Raw genomic sequence first — 26,078 nt, forward strand, 5'->3', positions numbered from 1 at the left:
TTTGAAATAAACAAGTGGGATAATTTGATGATATTAAAACTTAATATGTAATAAGCATTCTATTTTTAGATACTATAGATTACCACAAAAAATTGTTTGTTTCACTAATCTTGTCAAAGTTTTGCTATCAAGGTTAGGTGAAAAAATATTGAAGAGTAGTTAAAGTTATTAATTGGCTACTTAATAATGTACTCACTCCACCATAATAAGTTGATTTTGAGGCAGTCCATATCCTAAGAGAAATAATGGCTAAAAAATTTTGGGTTCAGTTTTAACCAATAGGTTAAAATAAATATGATTGAAGTTCTACAGCAAGAAATGTATATTTTTTGGATTTCAACATAAAATCTTAAGCAATTCAGTTAATGAACTGTTGGTTTAATATCCATTAGTAATATAGTAGATTGGATTGAACATTTTAATCAAATATTAATAATTTATAAATAACAAATAAGAAATTCACCATCTTTTTTTAAACTTATTATTAAGTTATTTTTCTTAATAAAGAAAATAATAATAAAATAAACATTTAAATGTCAAACGCCTGTGTAGAGATAGAAGCTAAAGTTATAGATGAATGTAGAGCGTTTGAAATTCACTCAGGGGTTACTTACTAATTACGTATAATTTACTCACTTTAAATACATAATCATGTTTTTTAAACATGAAATGCAACTGTTACAATATTTTATTCAAAGTCAAAGTCAAAGTCAAAATTTCTTTATTTGTTTGGACTAATAAATAGTTCTTACAAATCGTCATTTTGCTCTTAAGGAGCCTCTACATGTCTCATAATCTTTTTACCCTACCAGCGCTTCGAGACCAACATTTGGCAAGTGCTGAGAAGAAGCGCCGCAACAAACTCAGTCACCACTGTCTGCCGGTTAATATAAATAAATAGAAATAGTAGTAGTAGGTACATTCGATTCAGGAGCAGTTCACTGAATTTACCATGCATTCTTGTATGGTGTATCTTATAAGAATGGGTATACAAGATTGCGTGGTATATTAAACAAGGTAGTGACGTGCTAATTTCTAGACTTACATATTAAGATACTAGTAGAAATGACTCGCATACATAAATTTGAATAACTTGGATTGACCAGTCCCCGAAAGCAGCGCCTGTTCACAGACATGACGAGTGATATCTTTTATAATTAATTAATAAGGACATCTTTAGTGTTAATTTTTCGTCAAACTATTGAGGTACCAGTTAAAGTTAATAGTGTGTAAAAAAAGTAGCATATTAGTAGGTACTTAACTAATTCTAAGTGGATTGAATAAAATACATTTAAATGTTTTATAAATTAATTTATTATGCATCATTGCATCGTCTCCCCGCAGCAACAGTTATTTATTTAAAACCTAAATTAATGAGCTTTCAGAAAAGCTTTAGCTTATACACAGGGTTCACTTAAAATCATATAAAAATCATTTTTAAATTTAAACAAAAAATCCCAACATGACAGACTTGTATTCAGTTCGTATAGTCGCCATGGCTTTGGGTCATTTACAAAAGAAGTATATTATAAAAGATAACATAATTTCAATGTTGTTAAGTTGTGCTTTAAACATTAATCCTGATTATAAAATATATAATTATTTATGAGTGTTGGACACTAGTTTAAAATGACATTTTAATACAAATAATGCAAAATGGAAATTGAAACAAGTGTTCAATGCCCGTTTTCAGCATCAATCCCTAATTTTTAAGTGACAAAATTCATGTTATGTGTTACCATAGGGGTCACTTAAAAATCAGGGATTGATGGTTAAAACGGGCATATGTCATGTATAAATACAAAATGTCAATTTAAACTAGTGTTCAAGCCAAGTATAACTTACAAAAATGACAATTTAAACTGATGTTCAAGTCACGTATAACTTTTTCTTAGTAAAGGGGGTAAACAGTTTTAAAAACTTGACAAGGCAGTGATGATTGTCTAAAGAAGTCTTGGTTTTTAATATAATAGCCATAAAGCAATTATAATGGCGTAAAAGATAATAAGAATAATGCATGAGAATACATATTTAATTCTCACATAATATCCTTAGTATACCAAAATAATAGTGGTCCAAAGTAAAAAAATAAATACTTATGCGAAGTAAAATAAAATAACTAGGTAACGTAATATTATTTTCTTAGGTCAGTATTAAAAAGGCAGCGTTGACCGAATGAAAATAAATTGAAGCCTAATCTATATTCTTTTAAAACAAATATTTTAAATACATAAACATTAAAAATATAAAATAACCTATCTACAAAGTGACAAAATGGTAACTCCTCTAATCATGATTTTTCAAGGCGAGGTAAATAATGCATGGCGAAAAATAGAGCTATAGAAAATATCAGTTAGAACTTAAAGCCTTCGATACACTAAAGTACAATATGAGGAAAGAATTTCAGAAGATTATTTTGAAAGAGATACACTTGTGTAGATTTAAGATAATATTTTGTTTGATTTGAAGTGCCAATATAGCGCGTAGCATAAATCTGTTTAAATAAAACAGAAAAAATTTTACTCATACTTCTTTTTTTCCTTAGTGTGTTCGGGGCTTTAGGCGCTTTTAAAAGCTCTTAAAAACAAAAATATGATTTCTGAAATATTTGTATGTTGATAGATAGTTAGTAAAATTAGAGTCAGATATGGAAACTCACGTGCGTGAATGGCACATGTAGACTTAAGATTAAAGACGGACTTACAACTAAATATTGCATCTTATTTTGATACATTTATTCATTTATATAGATAATACGACTATTTTATACAAAACATATTAAGTAGCAGTTTTAATAAATAATGTAGGTAACTGCTTATATTTTAATACTAAGCACACAGAAATATTATGTAATAAGTTACTAGTATTTTACCAGGTCAAAGAAGTTAGTCGTTTCTTTCCTAAAAAATCCAGGCAAAACAAAATTATTAAGTACCTATTGATTAATTTAATATTTGCTTTTTTCTGAAAAATATTAATGTCTTTAAAGAACCTAAGAAAGAAAAAGAAATCGATACTACCTCTACTTAATCGATAGGTACAAAAATACAAAAACGTAAGTCCCAAACATCTGGCCTGCCAGAGGCTTGCCTAATTACAATGTACAAGCAACTATATTTACATTTGAGCACTCAACACATAGTGCGTACTATGACACTTTCGTAAAAGTTTTCGAGTCCAATAAACCTATTTTGCGATGAAAATTTCACGAAACAAACATTGTCCTTGTAATGCAAGCCTACAAAACTTAGTTACGTACATGCTGTATTTATTTGTCATTAGTTAGTGTACAACTAGTAATGTGACTATTTCTAAATGTTATCTTATGTAGAAAAGCTTGCTAAAAACCCAACCTTGAGGTATGGGCTCCTCACTTTACAACAAATATTTGGCAATTTAAAAAACATTCTACAGTGGGAATCCCACATACTGTTTGTAACAAAACCTTAACTAGATTTTTATGTCGTATATTTTGTATCTTTGCATTAATTTTATTTTGTTTCGCCATTTTCATCGCTTTATCTAACAATCTATCCGGAGCCGCCCGACCCGCTAACGTAGACGTCCGTTGCCGCGCGCTGCCCGGCCCGAATGACGTTCTGCACCGTCTGCGCCGCGCCCTGGAAAATTAAATAAAAATTGTTTTAATTTAAAAAAAATGTTTTGGTAATGGTATGGGCAAAGGAAAGGTTCATTTCTTTTAAGATAGTTACTTTAACATACTGTATTTCTTACCAAATCAAATACGGTAATACGATAGGTTTCATCAAAAAAAGATTGATAAATTTTATTTAAAAGAGTAGGTAACATTAAAAAGATACCTACCTAAAAATTTCAACTAAGGAGGATTTAAAAATGATCATATTTTGTGATTATTTCAGTAAATGTTTTCTAATTAATGAATAGTAACATAATAGTGATCATGATAAGTTAGATTTATGACTAAATTAATAGTGAGTGAATGCCAATTACTGTCGTTAAAAATTTTGAATGATAAAAGCAAGACAAATCGAAATATTGCCAATTGGAATTCCTGTGAACATCAACTTTACAAAATATAATACAAAAACACAAAACAAGACAAAAGTTCAAAAATTACATTCTCGAAACATACCCCAAAGAAAACAATCCAAAAAAAATCGAATTCGAACCAATTGGAAGTAATCCAAAACAAAGTATACCTGTATGGCCGCTCCAAGGAACTGCGAGAAGGCACGAGTGACGTTGATGGCGGCTGACACCAGCTGCCCCCGGCCCGGGGTCTGCTCTGACGTCACAGCCCTCGGGGGGTCCAATGGGACCTGGCCCAGACCAGTCCGGTTAGACACACAGCGACAGTGGTGGCTAAGGCACGCTATAGTGCTGATATGGTCAAGTTAATGTATTAAATGTTCCATTATAATCTTTAATGCTTCGCTATGAAAACTTGTCCCATTTTAGACTGGGAAAGGTTATTATTAGACACAAAAAAGAAAAGACCGTAGCTGTAATTTAGTCAAAGAAGTACCAGGATTACCTCAGGAGGAGTACCTCTTAAGGAAAAAGAGCTCTATAGTCAAAAGTACTTTCGTAACTAGTTGGAATCGAACAGCTGATAATAAATCCAGCTTACATAGCCGGCACAAACAATTTTATATTTTCCAAAATTTTAGTAGGTACCTACATTCAGTAACGTAACGTATGCAACTGAAACAAACCAGTTTTCAATCCTGAAGTTCTGTTACTTTATACTGAGAGATAAACTATTTGACGAACTTATGGAACATTTAATCAGTGTCTTACTTGAAGAAATATTACTCAAATCAGCACACATAGCGTGACTTCGACCGGATTGATAGGCAAAATTAGACATGGATGAGAAAGGGCAGATGTAACAGTAAAATTAAGAAATCAGTTTTCTTTATAAGCTCATTTGCACGTTATTACTGTTTAAAAATTTAAACAGATTTAATGCAAGTGAGCATCTATAACTAATAACTGGTTTTTTAAGTTAATTTATTGGTGAAATTCACCTCATCTATTTAAATTCCCAAAAACTGAAAAAGTCGAAAGAAGATCTGCCCTTGAAATGAAAAAATATTGTAGTGGGTGATAGAAGTGCTGAAGCTGCGTAATGTGAGATTGTGAACTATCTTGATGACAATAAAAAGTATGTACTTAGTAAAGAAAATAATAAAGTAAATAAAGAAATCGTCATCAAAATAGTAGATTTTGTAGTTTTTGTGCTCGTGAGAGAAGTGTAACACAGTGTGCTGTCCATGCAAATGTTTAGTACCATGCAAAATATTTACATAAATTACATATTTTACATAGATACAAGTATGAATATCAGAAAATAAAATGATAGGTAGATTAGAAATTATGAATACATAACGTCTTGATAACTCACATAATTACTCCATTTCCTTTTGAGGCATTTAAAAACCGTTTTTTTGTTAAAATTAATAAAAAAAATAAAAAATTTAATTAATGAAGATGGAATTAACATTTTTAAAGCATTTTAGTCGCATCGGCGATGATAAGAATGATTTATTCTAAATTTTTGTTAAAAGCCAATCGTATTTTAAAATCAAAACTTTTGAATTTTACTCACCAAAGTTTGTAACTCTCACACTGAATAAATGTACACTTCGAATGGTTAAAACAACTAAAACACTACATAATGTACAATTAATTTATCTATATACTTTACAAGATATACACAAATAGTGTTAATATTAGAACACGGTCCATTCACCAAATTGACACAGAAATTCAAATTATTTACCGAAAACTTCTAATAACTAAACTACAACAAACTATGGAGATAGACTATATTTTTTAAACAAATTGTTAAAATGTAATCTCTCTCCAAGAGTATTTAATTATGCTTTATAACTATAAAAATCACAAACAAATAATAACAACAAGTTAGCACAAAACATTTATTACACAAACGCGTTGCTTTAAAAAAATATTGTATGTACAAGCCGATGAAGCGAATTTTAATAAATAATAGTAACTAGACAAAAATGAAATATTTTTTATACAATACAAATTCATTATCTTATACCTACCGTCTATGTACAGCTCCCAACCGCCATTCCCTCAACACTATACACAAATTCAGACTTAGATTAAATAGGAACAACTAGTATTAGTATTAGTAAACGAGACGAAATGATCTAAAATTGTTATATTTAATCTAAGATCTGGTACCGTCACCTCAACCCCAGTCGCACAATTTGAGTAAAAGAGACGCGAAACCCACTCGGTTCGATGTCGGCTTATCGTCCGCATTGCCGACGAACGGTCCGGAGCCAAACCAGTTGACTCGATTGCTCGTGGATGCTGATGATGAGATGGTGGGGCTGGAGGATGGCGCTGGCTTTCTAGGCCTGGCTGGGGCTGGGCCTGGCGCAGTCTCCCTCCATTGCTGCCAGAGCCACGCCAGGCCATCCAGAACAGGCCTCCTTTGAGGCGGCGGCGGCGGCGGCGGCGTGGTAGTCCTCCTCGCCTTCGGCGTCACTACCACTTGGTTGAGCAAAGCCTACGAGGTTACAGTTAGGTCTATTGTTACTGGTTAAATTATGACTATTCTAGGGGTGCTCGTTAAATGTGTCGTTATTGAAAATGATGAAAGGGAAATCGTAGTAGAAATCAAGATTGAAATGGTTATTAGGTATTGAAGATACTAAATTATCTAAAACTAATTTTAAATCTTGAAAAAATATATTGCCTTAGGTAATAATAGAACCCATATGAGCATTAAAAAAAATAAAGGTTCAATTCTTACAAAAGATCATCGATTTCAAGTTTCAAAATTATTCTACGATTGAAATGAACGAGAAGCGTTACGATGCAAAGGTAGAGTGTTCAAAGTGTTGGTAAATCTTAGTTTGAAAATGATTTTAATGGTTTAAAGAGTAGAAAAGTGAAGACTAACAGATAGTCGGAGCTGTTCATCCAACGAACTTGCCGTGGTGGGCCCGAAGCCTTGCTCCTTGAGCAGCGCTGCCAGCAATGCGTCGTTGCTCTTCCCAAACTCCGTGCTTAGAGACATAGGCGCTTGCGTCGCTTCAGAGACCATGCCGGACGGTTTAGGCTTGTTCTGGTTTTGTAGCAGCTTCTGCAAAGCCTCGTCAGATGTATGCCCTGAAAATGTTTATGAATAGGTTTTAGTCACTGTCAAATTAATCTATAGCTGTAATAAATATTACATTCGATAGTTAGGTCGACATTAGTTAAAAATATATACTATTGTTCTGCGTGTTTCTCAATCACATAAATCTTAACAGATTTAAATAGATTATTTACAAAAGCAAACCCTCCCTAGTTTGTTGTTGGTATACCGTAAATAAAATAAAATAAAAGTAAAAAAATAGACATCTAAAGAAAGAAAGAAAGAAAGAAAGATATTAATTTTTTTTTACTACTTAGTAAAAACATATAAACATGGCCTTTTTGGTTTATTTCTAGACTCTTAATTAGAACAAAACATTGTTTACTTTCTAAATTAAATAAATTGTAATAATATTAGTCAAGGTGGTGTTTACGTTTGTCACGCACGTGCGATCAAGTAGGTATACTGTAACTGCCACATGATAGAAAAAATATGGTAATACTCATACCTGTAATAGCCAATTTGTTTTTCTGCGTCGTTGTCTCTTGAACGTCCTGCAATTTGATCAAAGTTTTTAACAATTTTTCGTCATCTTGCACACTCTTCAAGCTGTCTTTCACAGCGATTTTTGCTCCAAAAGGCTTAGCTGTTAAACTGTCAGTCTTAGTCGTCTGTTTGTTCGTCCTTGTGTTAGATTTCGTTGTTAATGAGTCAAAAGGCTCGTTAAGAGGCGAAGGCGAGGCAAGTAGATTCGAAAGGACTTTCAAATCTTTTGTTGCTATTGCACTCACTTGTGTCGTTGGAAGATTTGGTAGTGTCGGTATATTGAATTTCGATGGGTCCTGCCCGGTTGCCTTTAGTAATGCTTGCAGTAGTTTTGTGTCTTCCTGGAACTGTTTGATATCGTCCTCTAGTGATGGTGTAATTTTAACTGTTGTTGGACGTGTTGTTGTTGTTGTTGGGCGTGGTGTTGTTGTCGTCGTTGTAGTTGTTGTTGTTGTAGTAGTAGTAGTTGATGTTGTTGTAGTAGTAGGAATTGCATTTACAGCATTGTTTGCAATAGCTTTTCCAGTGCGGTCAGAAGACTGAATTTCGTTCAGGCTTCTTTCAACGGCAAGAGCGATGATGCGGTTGGCAAGAGAAGATTCTGGATCTTCATTGTTGACGTTGTTCTTCAATACAGATTTCTGGAACAGTTAAGTTTATAGTTAAGAATAATTTCAGTCATTATGACAACAGCCAACTTGCTAGATTCATTATTTGATTTTACCTATAAATAACCGGAAATTATTAGTAAAACTAAGGCTGGGTTGCACCATTTTATTTAAATTTTGACAAACTTTAAAAATCTGTCAAACTCTATACAAAAAGCACCGGTTAGCGTTATACGGTCAAAGTTAGGTGGTGCAACTCAGTCTAAGAGTAGGCGCACACCGTTGATTTTTAGTTGGCCGATAGTTGTGCCCGATTTTAAATGACATTGGGAACTTTTTGCCCCACTTTTCGAAAAGTAGCGGACACAAACGAAACCTATCACAGATGATACATACTAATATCCAATGAATTTCCGTGCATTTTTTTTTCTCTCTTATATGGGAATATTGAGAAAATGAAGTTTTAATATTTTATTTTAATTTACATTTAGGTAACATTTTTGACGACCTCCGTGGCGGAGAGGCGCACACACCGGTTTTCAAGGTGTGCCGGGCCAATCCTGAGGTCCCGGGTTCGATTCCCGGCCGGGACAATATAGAAAACGATCTTTTCACATTGTCTCTGGTTTGGGTGTGTTGTGGTTCATCGTTCCCGATTTCCATAACACAAATGCCTTAGCTACTTATTTTGGGTTGGAGTAATATATGAGATGTTGTCTAATATTAATTCAAGTATTTATAATATTTTATTTATTTATATTATTTGATTTATATTTTTTATTTATTGATATTATTTTATTTACTTTTATTGGTTACTCTGCAATGCCAAACAACATAACATGTAAAAATATCAAATCATTTTAGACAAATATATTTTCAACTTAGACTCGTCATATCTCAGAATTCCCATATCTCACAACATAGCGCTTTAAGTGAATATACGTACAAGTATAAAGCTTTGAAATAAAATACGTTTCATCTTTGTCCGCCGTGGGGCATTTTCTCATATTAAAGTTCCCAATGTCCTTTTATGAAAAATCGGCCAAATCGAATCGGCGTAGGGTGCGCACTCCCATACATGCCCATACTGATCAACTGCCCGACTAAACTATCGTCCGACGAAAAATCAATAGTGTGCGCCTACTCTAAGAGTATAAATACAGTGATTTAAAGTTCGTTTGAAAGCCTTAAAACTAGATTTCATAGTATTTAAATAGGAACATTTAATAACATGGTCTTTGTTGAAATTAATTAATATGTTCACTCACCAGGTTCTTGAGGAAAGCTAAATCCTCTTGCACAGAGAACGTAGATGTGCTCGGCATGTCAGTCGTTGTGGTGAACCTTGCGCCAGGCGAACGGCGTCCGGACAAAAGCGTGGTTGACTCTACATTGCGAGCTGTGGTCGTTGGCCCTCTTCTCCTCTGGTTAAAAGGCAGTAATGTGGTCGAAATTCCACCTTCAGTCGTCGTCTGTAACGTATTGAAAGCACTTCTAGGAGCAAACGTGAAAACGGGAGTGGGAGGGGTAGTCGTTCTCGATTGGTAAACTGGCCTGACATTTATCGGTGTAGTTGGATTTGAACCAAGTGAAGTTGTGAGCGGGTTTGATGCTATTCTCACGTTTGACGTGACTCCTGTTATTATAGGGAGATTAAGGTTGCCTGGGTTTTGACCAGTGGCTTGTAGTAAGGCTTGCAAAAGTTTCGTGTCCTCTTCCAATTTTTTAATATCGTCGTCAATTGATTGTGTTGTTGTTATTTGTTTCGTTGTTGTTGGCCTAGCAGTTGTTGTTGTTGGCCTGGGAGTGGTAGTTGTTGTTGGCCTAGGCGTTGTCGTTGTTGTAGTGGGTACAGTGGTGGTTGGTGCAGCAGTGGTGGTAGTCAACTTTACGTTTAAGGTTGGAATATTAAAGTTGGCAGGATTTTGTCCGGTAGCTTGCAGTAATGCCTTCAACAACTTCGTGTCTTCTTCAAACTGACGAATGTCATCCTCTATTGATCGAACTGTCGTCGTTTGTGGCCCTGGAGTGATTCTTAAATTTCCTCCGATGTTAGGGATGGTCAAAGTATTTGACTTTTGACCCGTAGCTGATAAGAGAGCTTGTAGCAATTGCGCTTCATTTATTTGCTGGGCGTTTATTGATGCAGTATTAGTTGTTGGTTGCGCAGTTGTAGTCACTCCGCCGAGTATTATATTTGAGGGTGAGATTAAGTTTTTAGGATTTCGTGCTACAGTGCCTTTTAGCAACTCTTGCAAAAGCCGAGCGTCTTCCTGATATTGCCTTTCGTCTTCCGTTGTGACTGCGGGTGTCGTAGATGGGACAAAAGTGGTTTGAACTGTTGTAGGCACTTGTGTTGTAGTTGTAGGCACTGGTGTAGTTGTGGTTGTTGTGGCTTCAGTTGTTGTCGTCGTCGTTGGAGCCGCCGTTGTTGTTGTTGGCGCTGCAGTTGTTGTTGTCGTTGTTGTTGTTGGTGCCATAGTTGTTGTTGTTGTTGTTGTTGTCGCCTCAGTCGTAGTTGTTGTTGTTGTTGTTGCTTCAGTTGTGGTTGTCGTTGTTGGAGCCAACGTTGTGGTCGGAAGCTGAGTTGTCGAAGTTACCTCTACTGTAGTTTCACCCACAGTTGCAGTATAAGGTGGTAATGAAGTCGTTTCAACATTTGTATATGGTGTTATCAATTCTACCGCCGCAGTTGTCGTAGGATCGTTCGGTATTTCTATTCGTGTTTGAATTTGTGGTGTTTGTGTATTCATCTCAGTAGCTGCCATTGTACTGGCAGTTTGTACTTCAGCCTTCTCAGTGCTCATCGTAGAAGGTACTTTTGGTGAAGCTAGTTTCAAAACATTTGTATTTTGTGGTGCAACCGTGACTTCGTCAATGGGAATAAATTTAAATACAGCACTTCCAGTCCCATCACCTGGTTTTTCCGTCCGAATTTGTTTGGTCTGCAATTTGTAGAAAAAATGCTTTAGATACGTCACAAAACTACGAACATCAAAAAATACAAACAGAAACCTTAACCCATTTTGCAACCCGTCACCACTTACCTTCGGCCTTAAGACTTAAAATAATCCGTGCAACCCAAAATGATTACTACTAGAATGACTCAAAAATGTTTCCTATTAGTTGCAACAACTACTGACTTAAACAATTATTATACCTCCGGATCGATATCCAGTGTTAATATTCTTGGTTTGAGAGTAGAGCTCGTCATGGATGATATGACCATTTCCTCTTTAGCAGCCGAAGATATACTATTAAGCAAAATCTCATCAAGAGAAGGTAGCATTGTAGTTGTGCGTAAACTCAATACATGCGAGGCTGTGCTTTTTTCAGTAGGCGGCTTTTTTGTGGCAGTAGTTATACCGAATGAACTGCTTTCTTTTATATTAAGTGCCGATGAAGGTATCTGCAAATTATGAAATAAAATGTTATGCCTTGCCTTGTTAATGTTAAGAAGCGTTACGTGCAATGCATGCAGAGCTTACGATAGACCCGGAGACCTCATGCATCCTCGAACTACTTCCTGGCGGCAGTGAAACGAAGCCCCAAGCACAGCTTTCAAGCTAAACAACGTAAAGTCAATACCATCATTTGTAGGTTATTTACAGTGTCGTTGGTTAATCGACTTTCCGTTCCGTTATTTGAGGTGTCTGTGGATGTCACGATATTAGTGGATACTCGGATGGGGTTAGACTGCGGTCTGACAATGGCCGGATTATTATGGATGGGGCTGTATGGGTTTCTTAAACTCCATGGACTGATTGGTAGTATGTCAATTTTTTGCATGACTCGTGGTACTCTGGTTCCGTTCGGGAATCTGCGGATTACTGTGTTATTGGGTAGCACACCGTAAACGATGTAAGGAGTTGCTTCTGTTAATGATTCCAGCACATCGTCGTTAGGGTCTTTACGTACCACTGTATTGTTCGGTAAAATTCCAAAAATAACGTAGTCTTTTTTCGGAACAGCAGACTGACCGGCGACGTTGACCTCAACTTGTGAAATAAGGTTTTGTTTTGTTTGATTAGTTTGTGTAGTGGTTGTACTTTCGACATCAGTTAGAGTTGTTGTTTCTAATTCGGTATCAGTTGTCGTCTCGATATTCAAGGACGTAGTGGTTTCCATAGATTCTGACGATGTTGTAGTTTCGATAATACCTTCACTGCTTGTTACATCTTCCGAACCGACTCTGCTTGAGATATCTATTTGAGCCTGTGCCGTCATTTCCAGTGATGTTTCGCTAGAATTCATTCCGATACCAGAACTGGTAGACATTTGAGACGTTGCGGATTCAGTGCTACTCGCAAGAGTGGCAACAGGCTCTACTGTTGATGCAACTCCGTTATTATTCCCATCCCCATTAATAGTTGTAAGGCCATTTATTATGGAAGATTCCGTAGATGTCAAAGATGGAATTAAATTAAGGGGAGTTGTCATAGGAGTAGTTAAGTCATTGTTTTCAGTAGTAGAAGAAGTCATTGTGTTCATTATTCTAGTCAGACGGTCAGAAAGTTGTACGTTGTTATTAGATTGGTCTAGTATTTCAGTCAGAGGAGTAACAGTCGCTAATTCGTCATTATGTTGGCGGATAAGATCTTCAATCATTTTTAAGACCCTAGCTTTCTTCGACAGCACCCACAATTGGAATTTTGACACCTGACTGGGGTCTTCCACATCAAGATTATAAATATCTTGAGAAGGCGTAGCAAGTGCAGCAGCCGAACGTGTTATCTGAGGTTGAGTGGAAGAAGTGATATTTTCCGTTTGATTGGTGATAAAATCACCAAATTTAAAATTAGTTAAAAAGGGGATTGGCGATAAATGATTATCTGGGATAACACTAGACCGTTCTGTAATTTCAACGTTCCCAGTAACTGCGTCTGTATCTAGTTGGTCAGAAAATCTAAGAGGGAAAGTATCTGTCGTTGACTGAGATGATTCTGTCGTCAATTGGATATTATTTACAGGAATGGTGTTCGGTGTTGAACTTGTTGTAATCTGACTTGTAGATACAGACACAGTACTTGAAGCTTGTGGTGTGGTGCTAGGACTATTTACAGGTTGATTGCTGTCATTTGCGTCAATAACAGTTGTGCCAACATTATTTACTGTGCTATTTACAGAACCATTTTGGATGATATTAAAGTTAGACATGTCCAAAGAACCGTCATTATTTATTACAACATTTTCAGTATCTTTAATATCCTCCAAAGAATAAGGAGTTGTGTTTGGTATTATGTCTACGTCTTTAACTACAGTCGCAAGTCCGTCAATCGCCCTAGGAATTAGTGACTTTAATAATTCAGCCATATCCGAGGAAACTCTAGATCTACTACTTTCATCCAAATTTTCAATAATACTTTTAATGTTATTAGCTAACATGCTAGTTAGTTCAGACGAAACTAAATTGTTATTGGGTAACAAAAGATCAGATACAGTGTTATATACCATTGTTGGGTCAGTCGATGGCTGAACAGATGAGGGTTCAGTTGAAGTCATAATTCTGTCTGTTGGTGATTCTGTATCAGAGTACAAAACTTTTATAGCGAAGGGTCTCCTTGCGGAAACAGGGGTCGTGGGAGTGGGAATGGGAACTGGTCGTATTGTATTCACAGAATCTACGTTTCCCTCTTTGGTACTTAGTGACGGAGTGACACCTTCCCCAACCGACAAACGGTTAATCACAATTGGTGTGGTTTGATCAGTGTTCTGTACAGGTTTAGCGTTTGTGTTTATACCAGCTATCGTTGTCAGTAACGGGTCTTGACTCGGCAAGCCTCCGACACTATTTACATTAAGGTTGTTACTCACGCCGTTGAGTGTCTGTGTTACATCGTTATTAGTGTATTGGTTTATCAATACTTCTGTTGTTGTTGAGAGTCGGGGTCTGGGTGTGGACGTAAGTATTTCAGCTAAAGCATCAAATATTGATACTGTAACTGAAGGCGAGTGATGTGATGCTTCAACGTTCATGACATGTGATGACTTCACTAGACTCTCCGAAAGTCTTAAGTCCGCTGAGGACAGTGTACTTCGTGTCTTAGTAAAGGAGATAGCATTCATGTCTGGCCCTAAATAAATTTCTTCTCCCTCTACCTGAAATAAGAAGTAGTCTCACCCATATAAATAGAATATAGAAGTTGTGTAATATAAGAAAAGTATGCTGTGTAAATGTTTGATTCAAAGAAACAGAAACTTGTGCAAAGACCAAAGCCACTTTATATGAATTGGAATCAAAGTAGAGAACAGCGAGTCGGTGTTATAGAGTAAAGAGAAAGTACTTGAAAATGTCTGCACATTGAAACAAGTGGTAAAATTTATACAATTTAATGACTTTTTCAAAAATGTTAGTGAAATGCTATTTTACAAATAATTTCACAAAAGTATAAATATTAGTTTGCAAAGCTTCTGCGTTTATAAATGATTGTAGATACTACTTTATTTGGTTCCATTGAAATTCAACGCAAAAACTTTTAATGATAAAATTTATGCATGACCATGGTAATGAACTTCGTTTTGTTCTAAAGAGATATTTTTCTATAATTAAATAACCTATATCATTATAAAATGTAAATAATACTACAAAATAGTAATAAATAAACATCGTCAACTAAACTTAAATGCAAAATAGTACAGTCATATCTCTTTAGCACCCAACTGAATGAATTACAAAAGAATGTGTATGAATGAATATGTTAAACTATATGAATCCATTAACCAGTTCTATGGATGACACGTGAATGATTGGTGGCGTGGTGATGACCTGTCTTGACATGGATTCTGTCGTGACATCGCGTGTATCGTCTTCATCGAACCAATTTGGCTCCTCTACAGACTTTGTCAACAGTTGGTCAGTGACGAAGAATTTCAGCCAAGCCTTTAGCAATGAGAAACTTGTTATTATTATTTTTATAATGCAATACGGAACTTAAATAGTGCGGTGGGTTTTAGTTTTATATGTAGCGGTAGCGTTGCTTATAAATAAGTTATCGTTAAGATGATAGAAAAGCTGCGACCACACTATGTATTGCAGCTCTAGAACGAAATGATATATGAGTAGACTCAATATCTAAGAATTTCTCATACAATTTTTTTTTTTACAATAATATGATACTTCACTGGACTACAACGCACTGTGTGGTCTCCTCACCGTACGTCCTAAATGTATTTTTCAGAAACAATAACTTTTACATTAAACTTCAGAATGTGGGCTTGAGTTTTTAGTTTTTAAATTAAAACTAAGTGCAAAAGCAAAAGTTTTTGCTTCCTTAATATAACTAAAAATGAATTATTAATAGTGAATTTTGAAATGGGGATTATTTTTGTGAATGTATGGTTGATTTATATTCAATTTATGTTTATTTTGTCCCTTTGCCTACTCTTACTGCCAATTACATAAAGGGGCTTTGTTGGAATTTTGCATAGTGTTAATGTCACGTCTTAACAGTCATCTGTAATAATACAGTCAAATTCTAGTTCTGTATTGTTACACAAACGCAGTACATATTAATCTGCGTCAGTTTAGTTTTAATTTAAATCTAATTAACATTTTGCTATTCTTAAATTAATATACGTGTGTTATAAACAATCATACTTACAGTTGAGGGTGTTACCGTAGGTACAGTTGGTTTATAAGCTGGTTTGTCTACATTTGGACCCCTATATTTAGAACTGAATCGGGTTTTTGGCTTTTCTTGATCAGCATTAATCTGCAAAAGGGAATCAACAACGTAGGTCCAAAATAATAAATTTATTTTACATCTTTAAAATATTCTAAATACTTACGCCATTAGTGGATGCTTCGGTTGTTTTTGAAAAAGACTCACTGTATTTTCTTAAGCCCTTCTCACGAGGCTTAGGTGCTTCCAGATCTTCGTATTGATCGTACGATTTCGTGCGTTTGCGACTATATTTCCTTGTCTGAATGTTCTTTACCGGTGTTATTGTTGAAGATATCACTTGATCTTTACTATCTAACGTTGTAGCGTTTGCATCTTTGTAGTTAGCATGATATTTTACAGTTGTCGGTGAAGTGTTAAAAACAGGGTTGTTTTCACTTTCTTCAGCGGTATTAGTAACATCATTCATCAAATTGTTTTCTTGGGACTCTTTGCTTGTTACAGCTATAATAAACATTTCTTGATCTTCATCATTATTCCGTTGTTGGGACTTTTCACTTGAAGTGTCAGCGTTTGAGGGGTTTTTCAGAAGAGTAAATATCAAAGGCATATCCGCTGTATTCTCACTTTTTTTACTTGCAATAGATTTGTCAGTAGTGACTTCTTCCGTTGATTCTGTAGTAGTGGACGTAGAAATGTTCTTGTTATTACGTGACCGACTGTAGTAAGAAGTTCTTGGTAAAATATTTTTTCTTCTAATCGGTTTTACAGTCACATCGTTATTTAAAGAGGTAGGTGCTTCAGTTGTAAAGTTTTTCTTTGGATAGCTTTTACGCTGATATGTAGATCTGGCTATCGATTTTTTAAGTAGTACGTTTGACTCGGTCCTTTTTGGTTTGTTAGTATCATCAGTTTTAGGTGCTTGCGTGGTCGTTACTTTAAACTTTCTGTTAAATTTATATTGAGGTTTTTCGGTGCTTGCACTAAAAGTTGTAGATGTACCAGCTGGAGAAAAAGTAGATTTCTGCCTCCGCGGCGTAAAAGTTCCTCTTGATCTAGGTTCAACAGTTCTTGGCTTAGGAGGCTCCGATGAAGACCCATCAGTGGACGATTCTTCCTTATTTTCTTTCTTGGAGTCCTTCTCAGCATTCAATTTACTGCGGAACTGAAAAAATTACAGCACATACAATAAGTTTTTTTTCTATTTTGAGAGTTATTTTAATCCAGTTTTTCTTGAGGATATTATTTCAAGTTGATTTGAAAAAGGTGATATGAATTAAAAAATCTGATACATCAAAATTTAATCACATAATCAAAGTGTATGTAAATAATGTTTACTCAAAATAATAAATCATAAAAGAGATGTTTGACTCATGTAATTACGAATCTTATAAACTGGGTCGGTGACCACAATTCCTGTTTGTAATGTGGTGTAACTTTACCCTTGAGTATTTGTTTGTGCCCGTGTTTGTCGACTGTGAGGAGGTAGTGTAAGTTTTGAAAACTTTCTGTGATGCTTTCACTGACAAACTCTCGCTGGTGGGAGAGCTCGTTTGTGTCTGAAATTGTAAATTTAGTGCCAATTGTTATACCAATGTTTAGAAGCCAATGTAGATGTCAGATTGTTGTACGCTTCAGCTTGTGATACAATGAGATTGTGAATATTCAATAAATATAATGAATTGAGATTTCTATTTATTGATTTGAATAACTACAATATTTAAGATCAAAAATAATTAGTAAATAAACAGTTATTTTAGTTTTGACATATACAGTGTGAGTCACGTTAAAGTGTACATATGAAAATAGATGAAACTAGACCTATTTTTATCGACAAAAAAGAGGTCATAAATTTTTGGAGATTTTTTTAAATTTTTTTATAGATTTTTTTTTCTTCCAATTACTTATTGTAAAGAAAACGTAATAACTTTTAAACTAAGCGGTATATCCTGATAAAATAAAAACAGTAATAATGCTTAATAACAGGCGATACTAAAAAAATACATAAAATACACAAAAAAGGCCAACAAATAACAAAAAAATTAACTTTTTGAAAAAAAGTTGATAACGAAGCTTTGAATGGCGCGCCCGGAGAGGCTTAGTTCAAACGTTCATAGCAAATGTTGTGATAGAGATAGAGACATGCGATTTTTGGTTTTACAAAGATAATACGATAGAGAATAATAAAAAGTAATAAAAACCACCTGTTATAGGGGCATTTTTTGGAGAAATTTATCAAATAACCAAAAAAACGCGAATTTTAAAGCAGATTTTTTTTGAAAAGTATCATTTTTTATTATTTTTTGGAATTTTTTGTGTATTTTATGTATTTTTTTAGTATAGCCTGTTATTTAGCATTATTACTGTTTTTATTTTATCAGGATATACCGCTTAGTTTAAAAGTTATTACGTTTTCTTTACAATAAGTAATTGGAAGAAAAAAAATTCTATAATTATTTTTTTAAAAATCGCAAAAATTTTTTGACCTCTTTTTTGTCGATAAAAATAGGTCTAGTTTCATCTATTTTCATATGTACACTTTAACGTGACTCACACTGTATTGGTTGAATGATCTCTCTTGTTATTATGAATTCATAAATTTTTGTTTATAAAAATACTTACAGATGCATTTTTTGCTTGTATCAGAGCTTTGAAACTCTCCGGGTAGTTGTCATCTTCGCTTATTTCATCACTGGTTTTTACTTTAGTTAGTGGTACTGGAGATCTGAAGTTCCCTCGTGTTAATGGCCTTTTCATCATCTTTATCACTTTCAATGAAGTTTCCTTTAGTGGCAAGCCCTCTGTGCTTTGTTGTAGGGAATTGTCGATGATCATTGGAGCGGATGGTTGAACTTCAGGTTGACTAGCTACGCTTTCTTCGTCCTGACTAGATTTTGTGACTTCGCTTTGAGTTTTCATCCCTTCTCCAGTTAAATTCGTGTCTGTTTCTGATAGCCTTGTTTTGTATCGGAGTTTTCGTGAGTTCCTCAAATCACCAGTTCTTAGAGTGGTTGGCCCTTTATCAGCTGTTGTTAATGTATTGATAGTGCCTGCAATATCAAGATCAAGTGATCTAGCATTAGGTCGAGTGTTAACGCGACCTCGTAACCTCCTTGGCGCTGCAGTTACAGCTTCTGTTGTTTGCGTAGTGGAGCTTCGTCTTCTGAACTGGTGGTTTGGGTCGACCGTTTTTTCCTCTGACGGTGTGGTTTTGGCTAAATCTTCAAAGGTAGAACTAATCACTTCTATCTTAGTTTCGTCGATAGTTGGAGAAGATACTTCTGGAGTTTGAGTCGTGGTTGTGGTCGTGGTCGTAGTAGAAGGTTTAGCTGTGGTCGTAGTAGTAGTGGTTGTAGATGTGCGTCTTACGTTCGTTCGTGAGCGGCTCCGACTAATATTCTCTCTGGTAGGTGGAGTAGTACTGGAACTACTTTCTATCCTGCTGCGGGTTCGATGCGTTCTTCTCGAGTCTAATCGTTCGTTTCGTGGTGGCGTCGGTGCTTCTGAAGAAGCTTCTGTCTTTTCTGCAGGCCTGCTTCTCGTTCTCGTCCGTACCACTTCTCGAGGTGGAACATCTTCTCGTCTTCTGCTGCCTCTAGGCCTGAAGGTAGGCTGTGCTTCTTGCGTTGGACTATCATCAAGACTCCTTCCATCGGGTGCAGGTGCCGTTGTTAATCTTCTGCCGGTTCTGCTCGCACCTTCTCCCTGAAAATCAGAAAAAGAGTTTGGTGAATTTCAAAACTAATCTATTCCCTTTATGATTCACATAGGTAATACTTAATCATAATCATAATATCTTTATTGCTTCATGTGGTACAAACAAGGTATTAAAAATAAAATACACTAATGATAAAAAATAAAAAATGTACTTATGTACAGTCGCGGAATGAAAAGGTTCGTCACCTTAGTGTCGGTTTTTGCTTGCACTAGGTACTGTAAGAGTCAAACCTGCCAACATAACAGTGCAAGAAAACAGTGCTGCTAACATTTAAATAAATATGACGTTTGCTAACGAATAAGGTGTTGCTTGTTTATTTTTCTATCCCATCAGTGCAATGCAATGATGACATTGACCAATTGACAATAGTTTTTTTTTATTTAATAGAAATAATAATGGCAGGTTGAACCAACAAGGTTTTAGTTTATCAATCATAATAATCTTCTTGACAAGATAAATCGTCAAACAACTTTGATCTGAATATTTTGAACTTTACTGACGAACAGTTAAAGATTATTTTTTCTAACTCGAGATTATTCTGTAACATAGTTTCAAAAGGTAATATGTGCTCGCGATTCGTTGAAGGATTCAATTTGAAAACTGACGAACCTTTTCATTCCGTGACTGTACTATAATTTACAAGTGAAATCACTTTAGTACCTACATAATCAATCGAATCGAATTAATAAATGCAGATTTATAGCTAACATCACTAATATGAATAATTACAATAAATGATTTACAATCATCATAATGTTCTAATATCTAATCGATATGCCAAAGCAGACTTTGCGTGTTTATGCAAACCCATCATAGATATTTCAATACATCTTCTGAGATCATTAATTTTGAATGCCTCTTCAAGAACATTTATTACACACATTGCATCGCACAGTTATGAAATGTTACAGAAATGCAGTGGAAACAAAGAAAGTATGCAGTCAGTATAAAAGACAATGGTTGGAATGATGAGGCGGTCATAGGAACGCGTTTTAGTTACTTAATACATAATAATGCGATTATGTATTACATGACGAAGGAATGTAGGAGATGGCTATTACGAACATGAGATAATAATAAAACAACTTAGTAATGAGAGCTTAGGTATGTTACTTTCAAGCTATTTTTAGACGGGTTTTCAATTGCCCAATTAAGTGGGTAAGCACGGAAATATACCAAACTAGCCGATAGTAGGCATCTTGTAATGTGAATTATAAACATTTTAAATTAGGTATTATAAATCTTTGCTTGTTGTAACGATGATAGTCAGAAAGATATAATACATAAATGAAGTCTCATAAAATACTCAATTACCTACATCATTATTGTACTGTTTAAATTCTCGTTTTATACCTTTATTAAATAACTGAAAAAAATCTTATATGAGCTTTATCGTTAATATTTTATACTCTACTGTAGAAAAAATTATCAAAGTAACTAACAAAAGCTAAAAGCTTGGTCAAAGTCTAAACTTACCAACTTTTTCAAAGCAATCATAACAACAAATCAGCGTGATTCTCAATTTCATGCACGATTCCAAATGACAACCGTCCAAATGATAGCAAGTGTGGATTAATGGATAAAGTGCCGAAACAGATTACCGTATGAGAAACGTCTGTAGCAGACAGTATAGTCTTTGTTACAATATACATAAGACACAAAATAAAAACAATGTGAGGCACCTGGTCTTTAAGTAGGTATGTCAGGAAGATCTAAAGGTCTAGATCAAACAGTGATCTATTTAAAGCTAGATTAGTTAAAGTTAACTCAAGGTTGAGATATAAAAGTAAACAGATCTTGTTAGCACGGAAAAAACATTTCCTACTGATGTATTTATACTTTATGTATTTATATCTTTGTATTTGATTACCATGTTACATTACTTAATCCTAAAGATCTAGCAGGAACGATGTACATGGTGTCCGGAACTATCAAGCCTAATAACGTAAAATAGGTTTGCATAGAAATAGAGGCAGATAGAGGTTGTTATATAAAGACCACGACAATGCATATAAACGTTATAAGGAGTCAGTTACTCGAGGTTTCGGTCGACGACTCGACTATTCCCACCTCTCGTGCCCACAGCTGCAACTCCTGTATAGCCAGGATCTACAACTTGACCGCCAATAAAAACCCACCCAAGTCAAAATAAATTGTCATTAGACCCGCAACGAAATTAAACAGAATAACATAGAAGGAGTTCCAAGTTAAGGATCGATTGCCTTCCAGTTAACGTGGATGAAAGGTGATAAACAAAGGTTTAAGTTATGTACCTCACTCGTACTTTCGTATTTTTAATAACATTTGACTATTGTTCTTTCGATCAAATCATCATTTCATACAAATGATGTCCACTGCTGGACAAGGACAATGACCAGTCCTACGCTGCCCGCATCCAGCTTCTTTTCGATTATTGTATACGAAATAAACAAACAAATAATCGAGTCCAAATCGATAACATCATTGTCTAACACTGAAATCCAATCTGCGTAAATGATAACGTTACCTAATGTCAGTAAAACTTTCTGCTCCACTGGCCATAAAACGAGTTGTTATAAAAATACGTTGTTAAACAGCCGGACGTGGCTGCCTTAATTATTTATATACTAGTGTCTTAATAAGGCGCTTTGTTTTATTTTTATACAGTAAAAATATGCAGCTGTTGACGAGTCTATTATTCTTTAATCATAGAAAATCCTTGCATCCCACGTAGAGTCACTCGATTTTCAATATCTCTTTATTTTTGTGGCTATTGACTAATTTATCTTTTCAACATACTTAAACATAATATTTTAAAACCTATTTAAAAGGAAATTTCAAAACTCTTTCGTGTCTAACAATTTGAAAACTGGCAACTATGTTTGAATTTTAAATTTTATAACATTAACGTATAACATCGTATAATTTTTCTCACAAAAGGTTTCTTACTTTTAATTTATTATCGTAGTCGCCAGCACCCCAGCTAACAAAACGAACAACCTTCCTCCACGATTTTGAATTTTACACCAATGTAATAAAGAACAAAATTACCTGAGTTATCTGTCACTGCTGGCAGCGTGACTGAACAAAACTCATATAGTTCCAAAATACTGGACTGTCCTGTCGATGACATTGACAGTGGGGCGCCACCGTCAATACCGGATCGCTGTTTCAGATTTTTGCCATGTTGGAAACCATATAGTTGAACGATGGTAGCGCCCCCCTGTCATTGAGTTTGGCGGGACAGTTCAGCGTGGGTCATCATTAGGCTTTAAACGAGCCGTCAGTTTAACTCACGAGCGATTTCACATGGTCAGTTAACTTGAGAGATAGCAATGCGAAAAATTTCACAAAGCTCCCATACAACCTTGGACTGGGCTGGGACAAAGAAGTGGTATCACGACAAATATCAGTGCCTTGCGACACGATTCGGTATTGCTACTACTTAGCTGACTGATTTGGATAGTATGCCGTTTAATTTAAAGGTCAAATATAGTTGATTAGGCTTTATGTTATCAGACTGAGACTGAAAGACTTATGATTATTTGAAGACGCTTGTTGGAGATGTTAAAATCTGTGTGTTTCTTCTTTGAATTTGTTAAGTTGGGTGGCGTTTTAACAACTGGAGCTACAACACTGATGTCTGATTTTTGAGCCGTGATGGTTATTTGATTCAAGTTAATGGACTAAAAGCTATATTAATACATACATTCATTAAAGCTAAAATTGTTTGGCATGCCCAAGCACGGAAACAAACTGGTAACAAAAGCTTAAAATGTTTTTACACTCTGCTTCCAAATAAGGGTTTTCGCGATTGAAAAATCCGCCAGATGGCAATACGTAGACGCGAGGTCCAAATGCTGCGTGATTGGTGGATTTTGACATATCTGTCAATGTCATGTCAAAAATAACTCATTGGGAACGAAACGAACCCAGGACTTCTAGGATGAGAGCGTTAAAAGACTAAGCGGTAAAGTGTTGAAAACTCTTGGAAACTTTTTACGATAGGTTCCTTTTCTTTCTGTTTCTTTTTATGTGGTGTACAATAAAGAGTATTTATTATTATTATAGGTAAACTACTCTCCAATAAAATATTATGCAAAGAAAGCTATAAAAAAATTAACGTTTAAGCAAGGCTTACGCGCCAAATGTTAACCATAAATCCCGAAGTAGCAATATAACTTAATAAATAATAAATCTAAAAACCTAGATATATATTCAGACCTTCAATTTAATGAGCTAAAACTAACGACGTAGTCAAATGGGGTGCTTAAACCACTAGATAATCAATAGAGTACACGTGTTCAGTGTTCACGCATGAATTGAGGGCGTGTGTAATAAGCACCACTATTACTATACAGGGTGTCCTAAATAGGAGTGTCAAGCCGAAGCCTAGAAGTCGAGCATCACCCGAATCACCCCCATGTATGTTCCGCGATTTTGATAGTTGTTTTAAATTTCTGTGCTTCGGCGCTTTTGTGGCGTGAATAGATAAGGTACATGCCTGATTTTTTTTATTATTATTAGATGAATTAGGCTAGTTGATTCAAAAGTTTTTCATGAATCCATAACACGAAAGTAAAGAAAAACAGTTGTAAAATCCTAAATGTTGTGAAAAAAATCATAACTATCAAAAGCTTCGGTTTGACAATATTTTTCGAACACCCTGTATATTCTGTGCCAGTGTGTGGATTGAGGTCTGAGAATGTACCTCTCACTTATGAGGTACAGTGATTAATTGTAGTAGTCAGAGACAGGACATTGCCCCGGACTGTACATGGTGCGCCCATGACTTCGTTCATGGATTTAAAGTTGAGGTTTCTTTTGGGTAATTCAGAGCTTAATATTTTTTTTAATTCAAAATAAGTATAATTAGTAGTAGAAGTAGCCCTTCAAGTACCAGCGAATCAATACAAAATGGAAATAATTGTTACCGAGATCTCTCTCACTTAGGCTGGTTGCACCATCTTACTTTAACTTTAACAAACGTCGAAAATCTGTCAAACTGCATACTAAAAGCACCGGTTATTGTTATAGTTACCGTTAAAGTAACATGGTGCAACTCAGCCTTAGAGTTCCACGAGATAAGCTATTTTCATTGTATGAAGTAGTAGCTACGTTAGCGTAGAGCCCGAACTTTGACATAAAAAACAACCTCTAAAATACTTTTTTAAGAAAAAAATCAATATGAAAAACAATCTCAAGATGAAAAAGATAAATAAAACAATATAAAAAGGATCTCTCATAAGGTCAAGTCACAATAAAACATTAATAAGCCTGGGAATTGAACCTATACACGCAGGATATGCGCTATCTGGGGCACCGCTTACTTCGACCGCTCACATGTAGTCGTATTAAATCCAGTGTTACACATTATTTATATCTACATATATCGATATATCAGCTTGTATGTGTCACTATATCGTAATAGCTCGAGCCTTGGGTTAAACCCTGTTGCGGTTCAGGCCAATTATTGTGAATTACTTTCTAATATTTACTTGGTAATACAGAATTTTGAATTATTTCAGTAACTACCTGTTAAAAACGGTCGAGGAGTGGACTGTATTATAGAGAGGCCTGCCGGTGGTGATTGTGGTATGCCACTAGAATCAAGGAAACTCCAAAAAAGGGCCAAAACAGCAGGTATATTTCAGCTTTGCAGCTCAAAACATTAACACGAGAGTACCAAAAAGCAACTTCAAAAATCCAAAAANACAGCATACGCATCAACGGTGTTAACTTTATTAAAATTGTGTTGTAAAGTTCCGGTGAATGCAAATACTCCAACTGATCTAAATGTTTCAAAACTGAAATTAAATTGTGTACACGACATGAAATGGTGTTTAAATCTTTGAGATCTGTTTGTAGTCTAGGTAATGAGCGAATTTGTGCAAGCTCTTCTAAAACTATGAGTTCTGGCCGTCCAAAATTATCTTCTAGAGCCTGTATGACCTCTTCAGGGTCTCTAGAAGTCAGTAAGAGGGCGGACACAGATAGAGCTGCGTCTCCGCGCAAGGAAGATCGAATCCGTGCTAAATTTTCGGTGAGAGAACAGACAGACAGACAGACAGACAGACAGAGTTACTTTCGCATTTATAATATTAGTTGGGATTGGGATTGGGATGACAATTTCAGCCAGAGTTCAACTAGGGTGTAACTTTTATTCATAAAGGGGTAAGAGCGATTTCGCACTATCTTATCCGAATCCTTCAAAATACGAATCTAAAGAAATCTGATCTAACCTGTGTTTAAACTTACGACTTTTGCACCTGACAGGTGTATACTCGTTTGTTGTTAAGATTTAAACGTCAAAAGAAGACATTACTTTTTTCCCATTTCAGACGATTGAAAAGCTGCACACTAAATTATTTAAAGTATTCAAAAGTCTTGGGAATATTAGGCAAAGAACAAATGAAGATGAATAAATAAAAGGGTCATTAATACTCATATTTACACGCATTACACGCATTTATTATACAAAGTTCAGACACAAGCTTAACGTT

General features: G+C 35.2%; 1 protein-coding gene across 17 annotated transcripts in view; it reads right to left on the reverse strand.

Annotated features, from left to right (window-relative positions):
* Positions 1-3,506: 3,506 nt before the first annotated feature.
* The window catches only part of LOC114362341 (mucin-3A), a 110,385-nt gene continuing 87,813 nt past the window's right edge, over positions 3,507-26,078 (reverse strand). For 3 of the 17 annotated variants that reach the window (XM_028317706.1, XM_028317699.1, XM_028317715.1), the window contains exons 4-17: positions 18,501-19,583; positions 17,321-17,437; positions 16,045-17,043; positions 15,858-15,968; positions 14,978-15,136; positions 11,845-14,355; positions 11,417-11,665; positions 9,525-11,201; positions 7,894-8,289; positions 7,611-7,656; positions 6,926-7,134; positions 6,251-6,529; positions 4,182-4,301; positions 3,507-3,620 (exon numbers count right to left, since the gene is read on the reverse strand). In XM_028317706.1, coding sequence (XP_028173507.1) covers positions 3,531-3,620; positions 4,182-4,301; positions 6,251-6,529; positions 6,926-7,134; positions 7,611-7,656; positions 7,894-8,289; positions 9,525-11,201; positions 11,417-11,665; positions 11,845-14,355; positions 14,978-15,136; positions 15,858-15,968; positions 16,045-17,043; positions 17,321-17,437; positions 18,501-19,583 — 8,046 coding nt within the window. In that variant the 3' untranslated portion in view covers positions 3,507-3,530. Of the gene's footprint in view, positions 3,621-4,181; positions 4,302-5,952; positions 6,530-6,925; positions 7,135-7,610; positions 8,290-9,524; positions 11,202-11,416; positions 11,666-11,844; positions 14,356-14,977; positions 15,137-15,857; positions 15,969-16,044; positions 17,044-17,320; positions 17,438-18,500; positions 19,584-26,078 lie in introns of those variants that run through there. The other 14 variants (XR_003656669.1, XM_028317789.1, XM_028317776.1 and 11 more) reach the window with 14 other exon arrangements.

This window comes from Ostrinia furnacalis, unplaced genomic scaffold (assembly GCF_004193835.3).
Source record: "Ostrinia furnacalis isolate ACB-3 unplaced genomic scaffold, ASM419383v2 OfSCF0389, whole genome shotgun sequence".
In the NCBI taxonomy this organism is placed as follows: domain Eukaryota; kingdom Metazoa; phylum Arthropoda; class Insecta; order Lepidoptera; family Crambidae; genus Ostrinia; species Ostrinia furnacalis.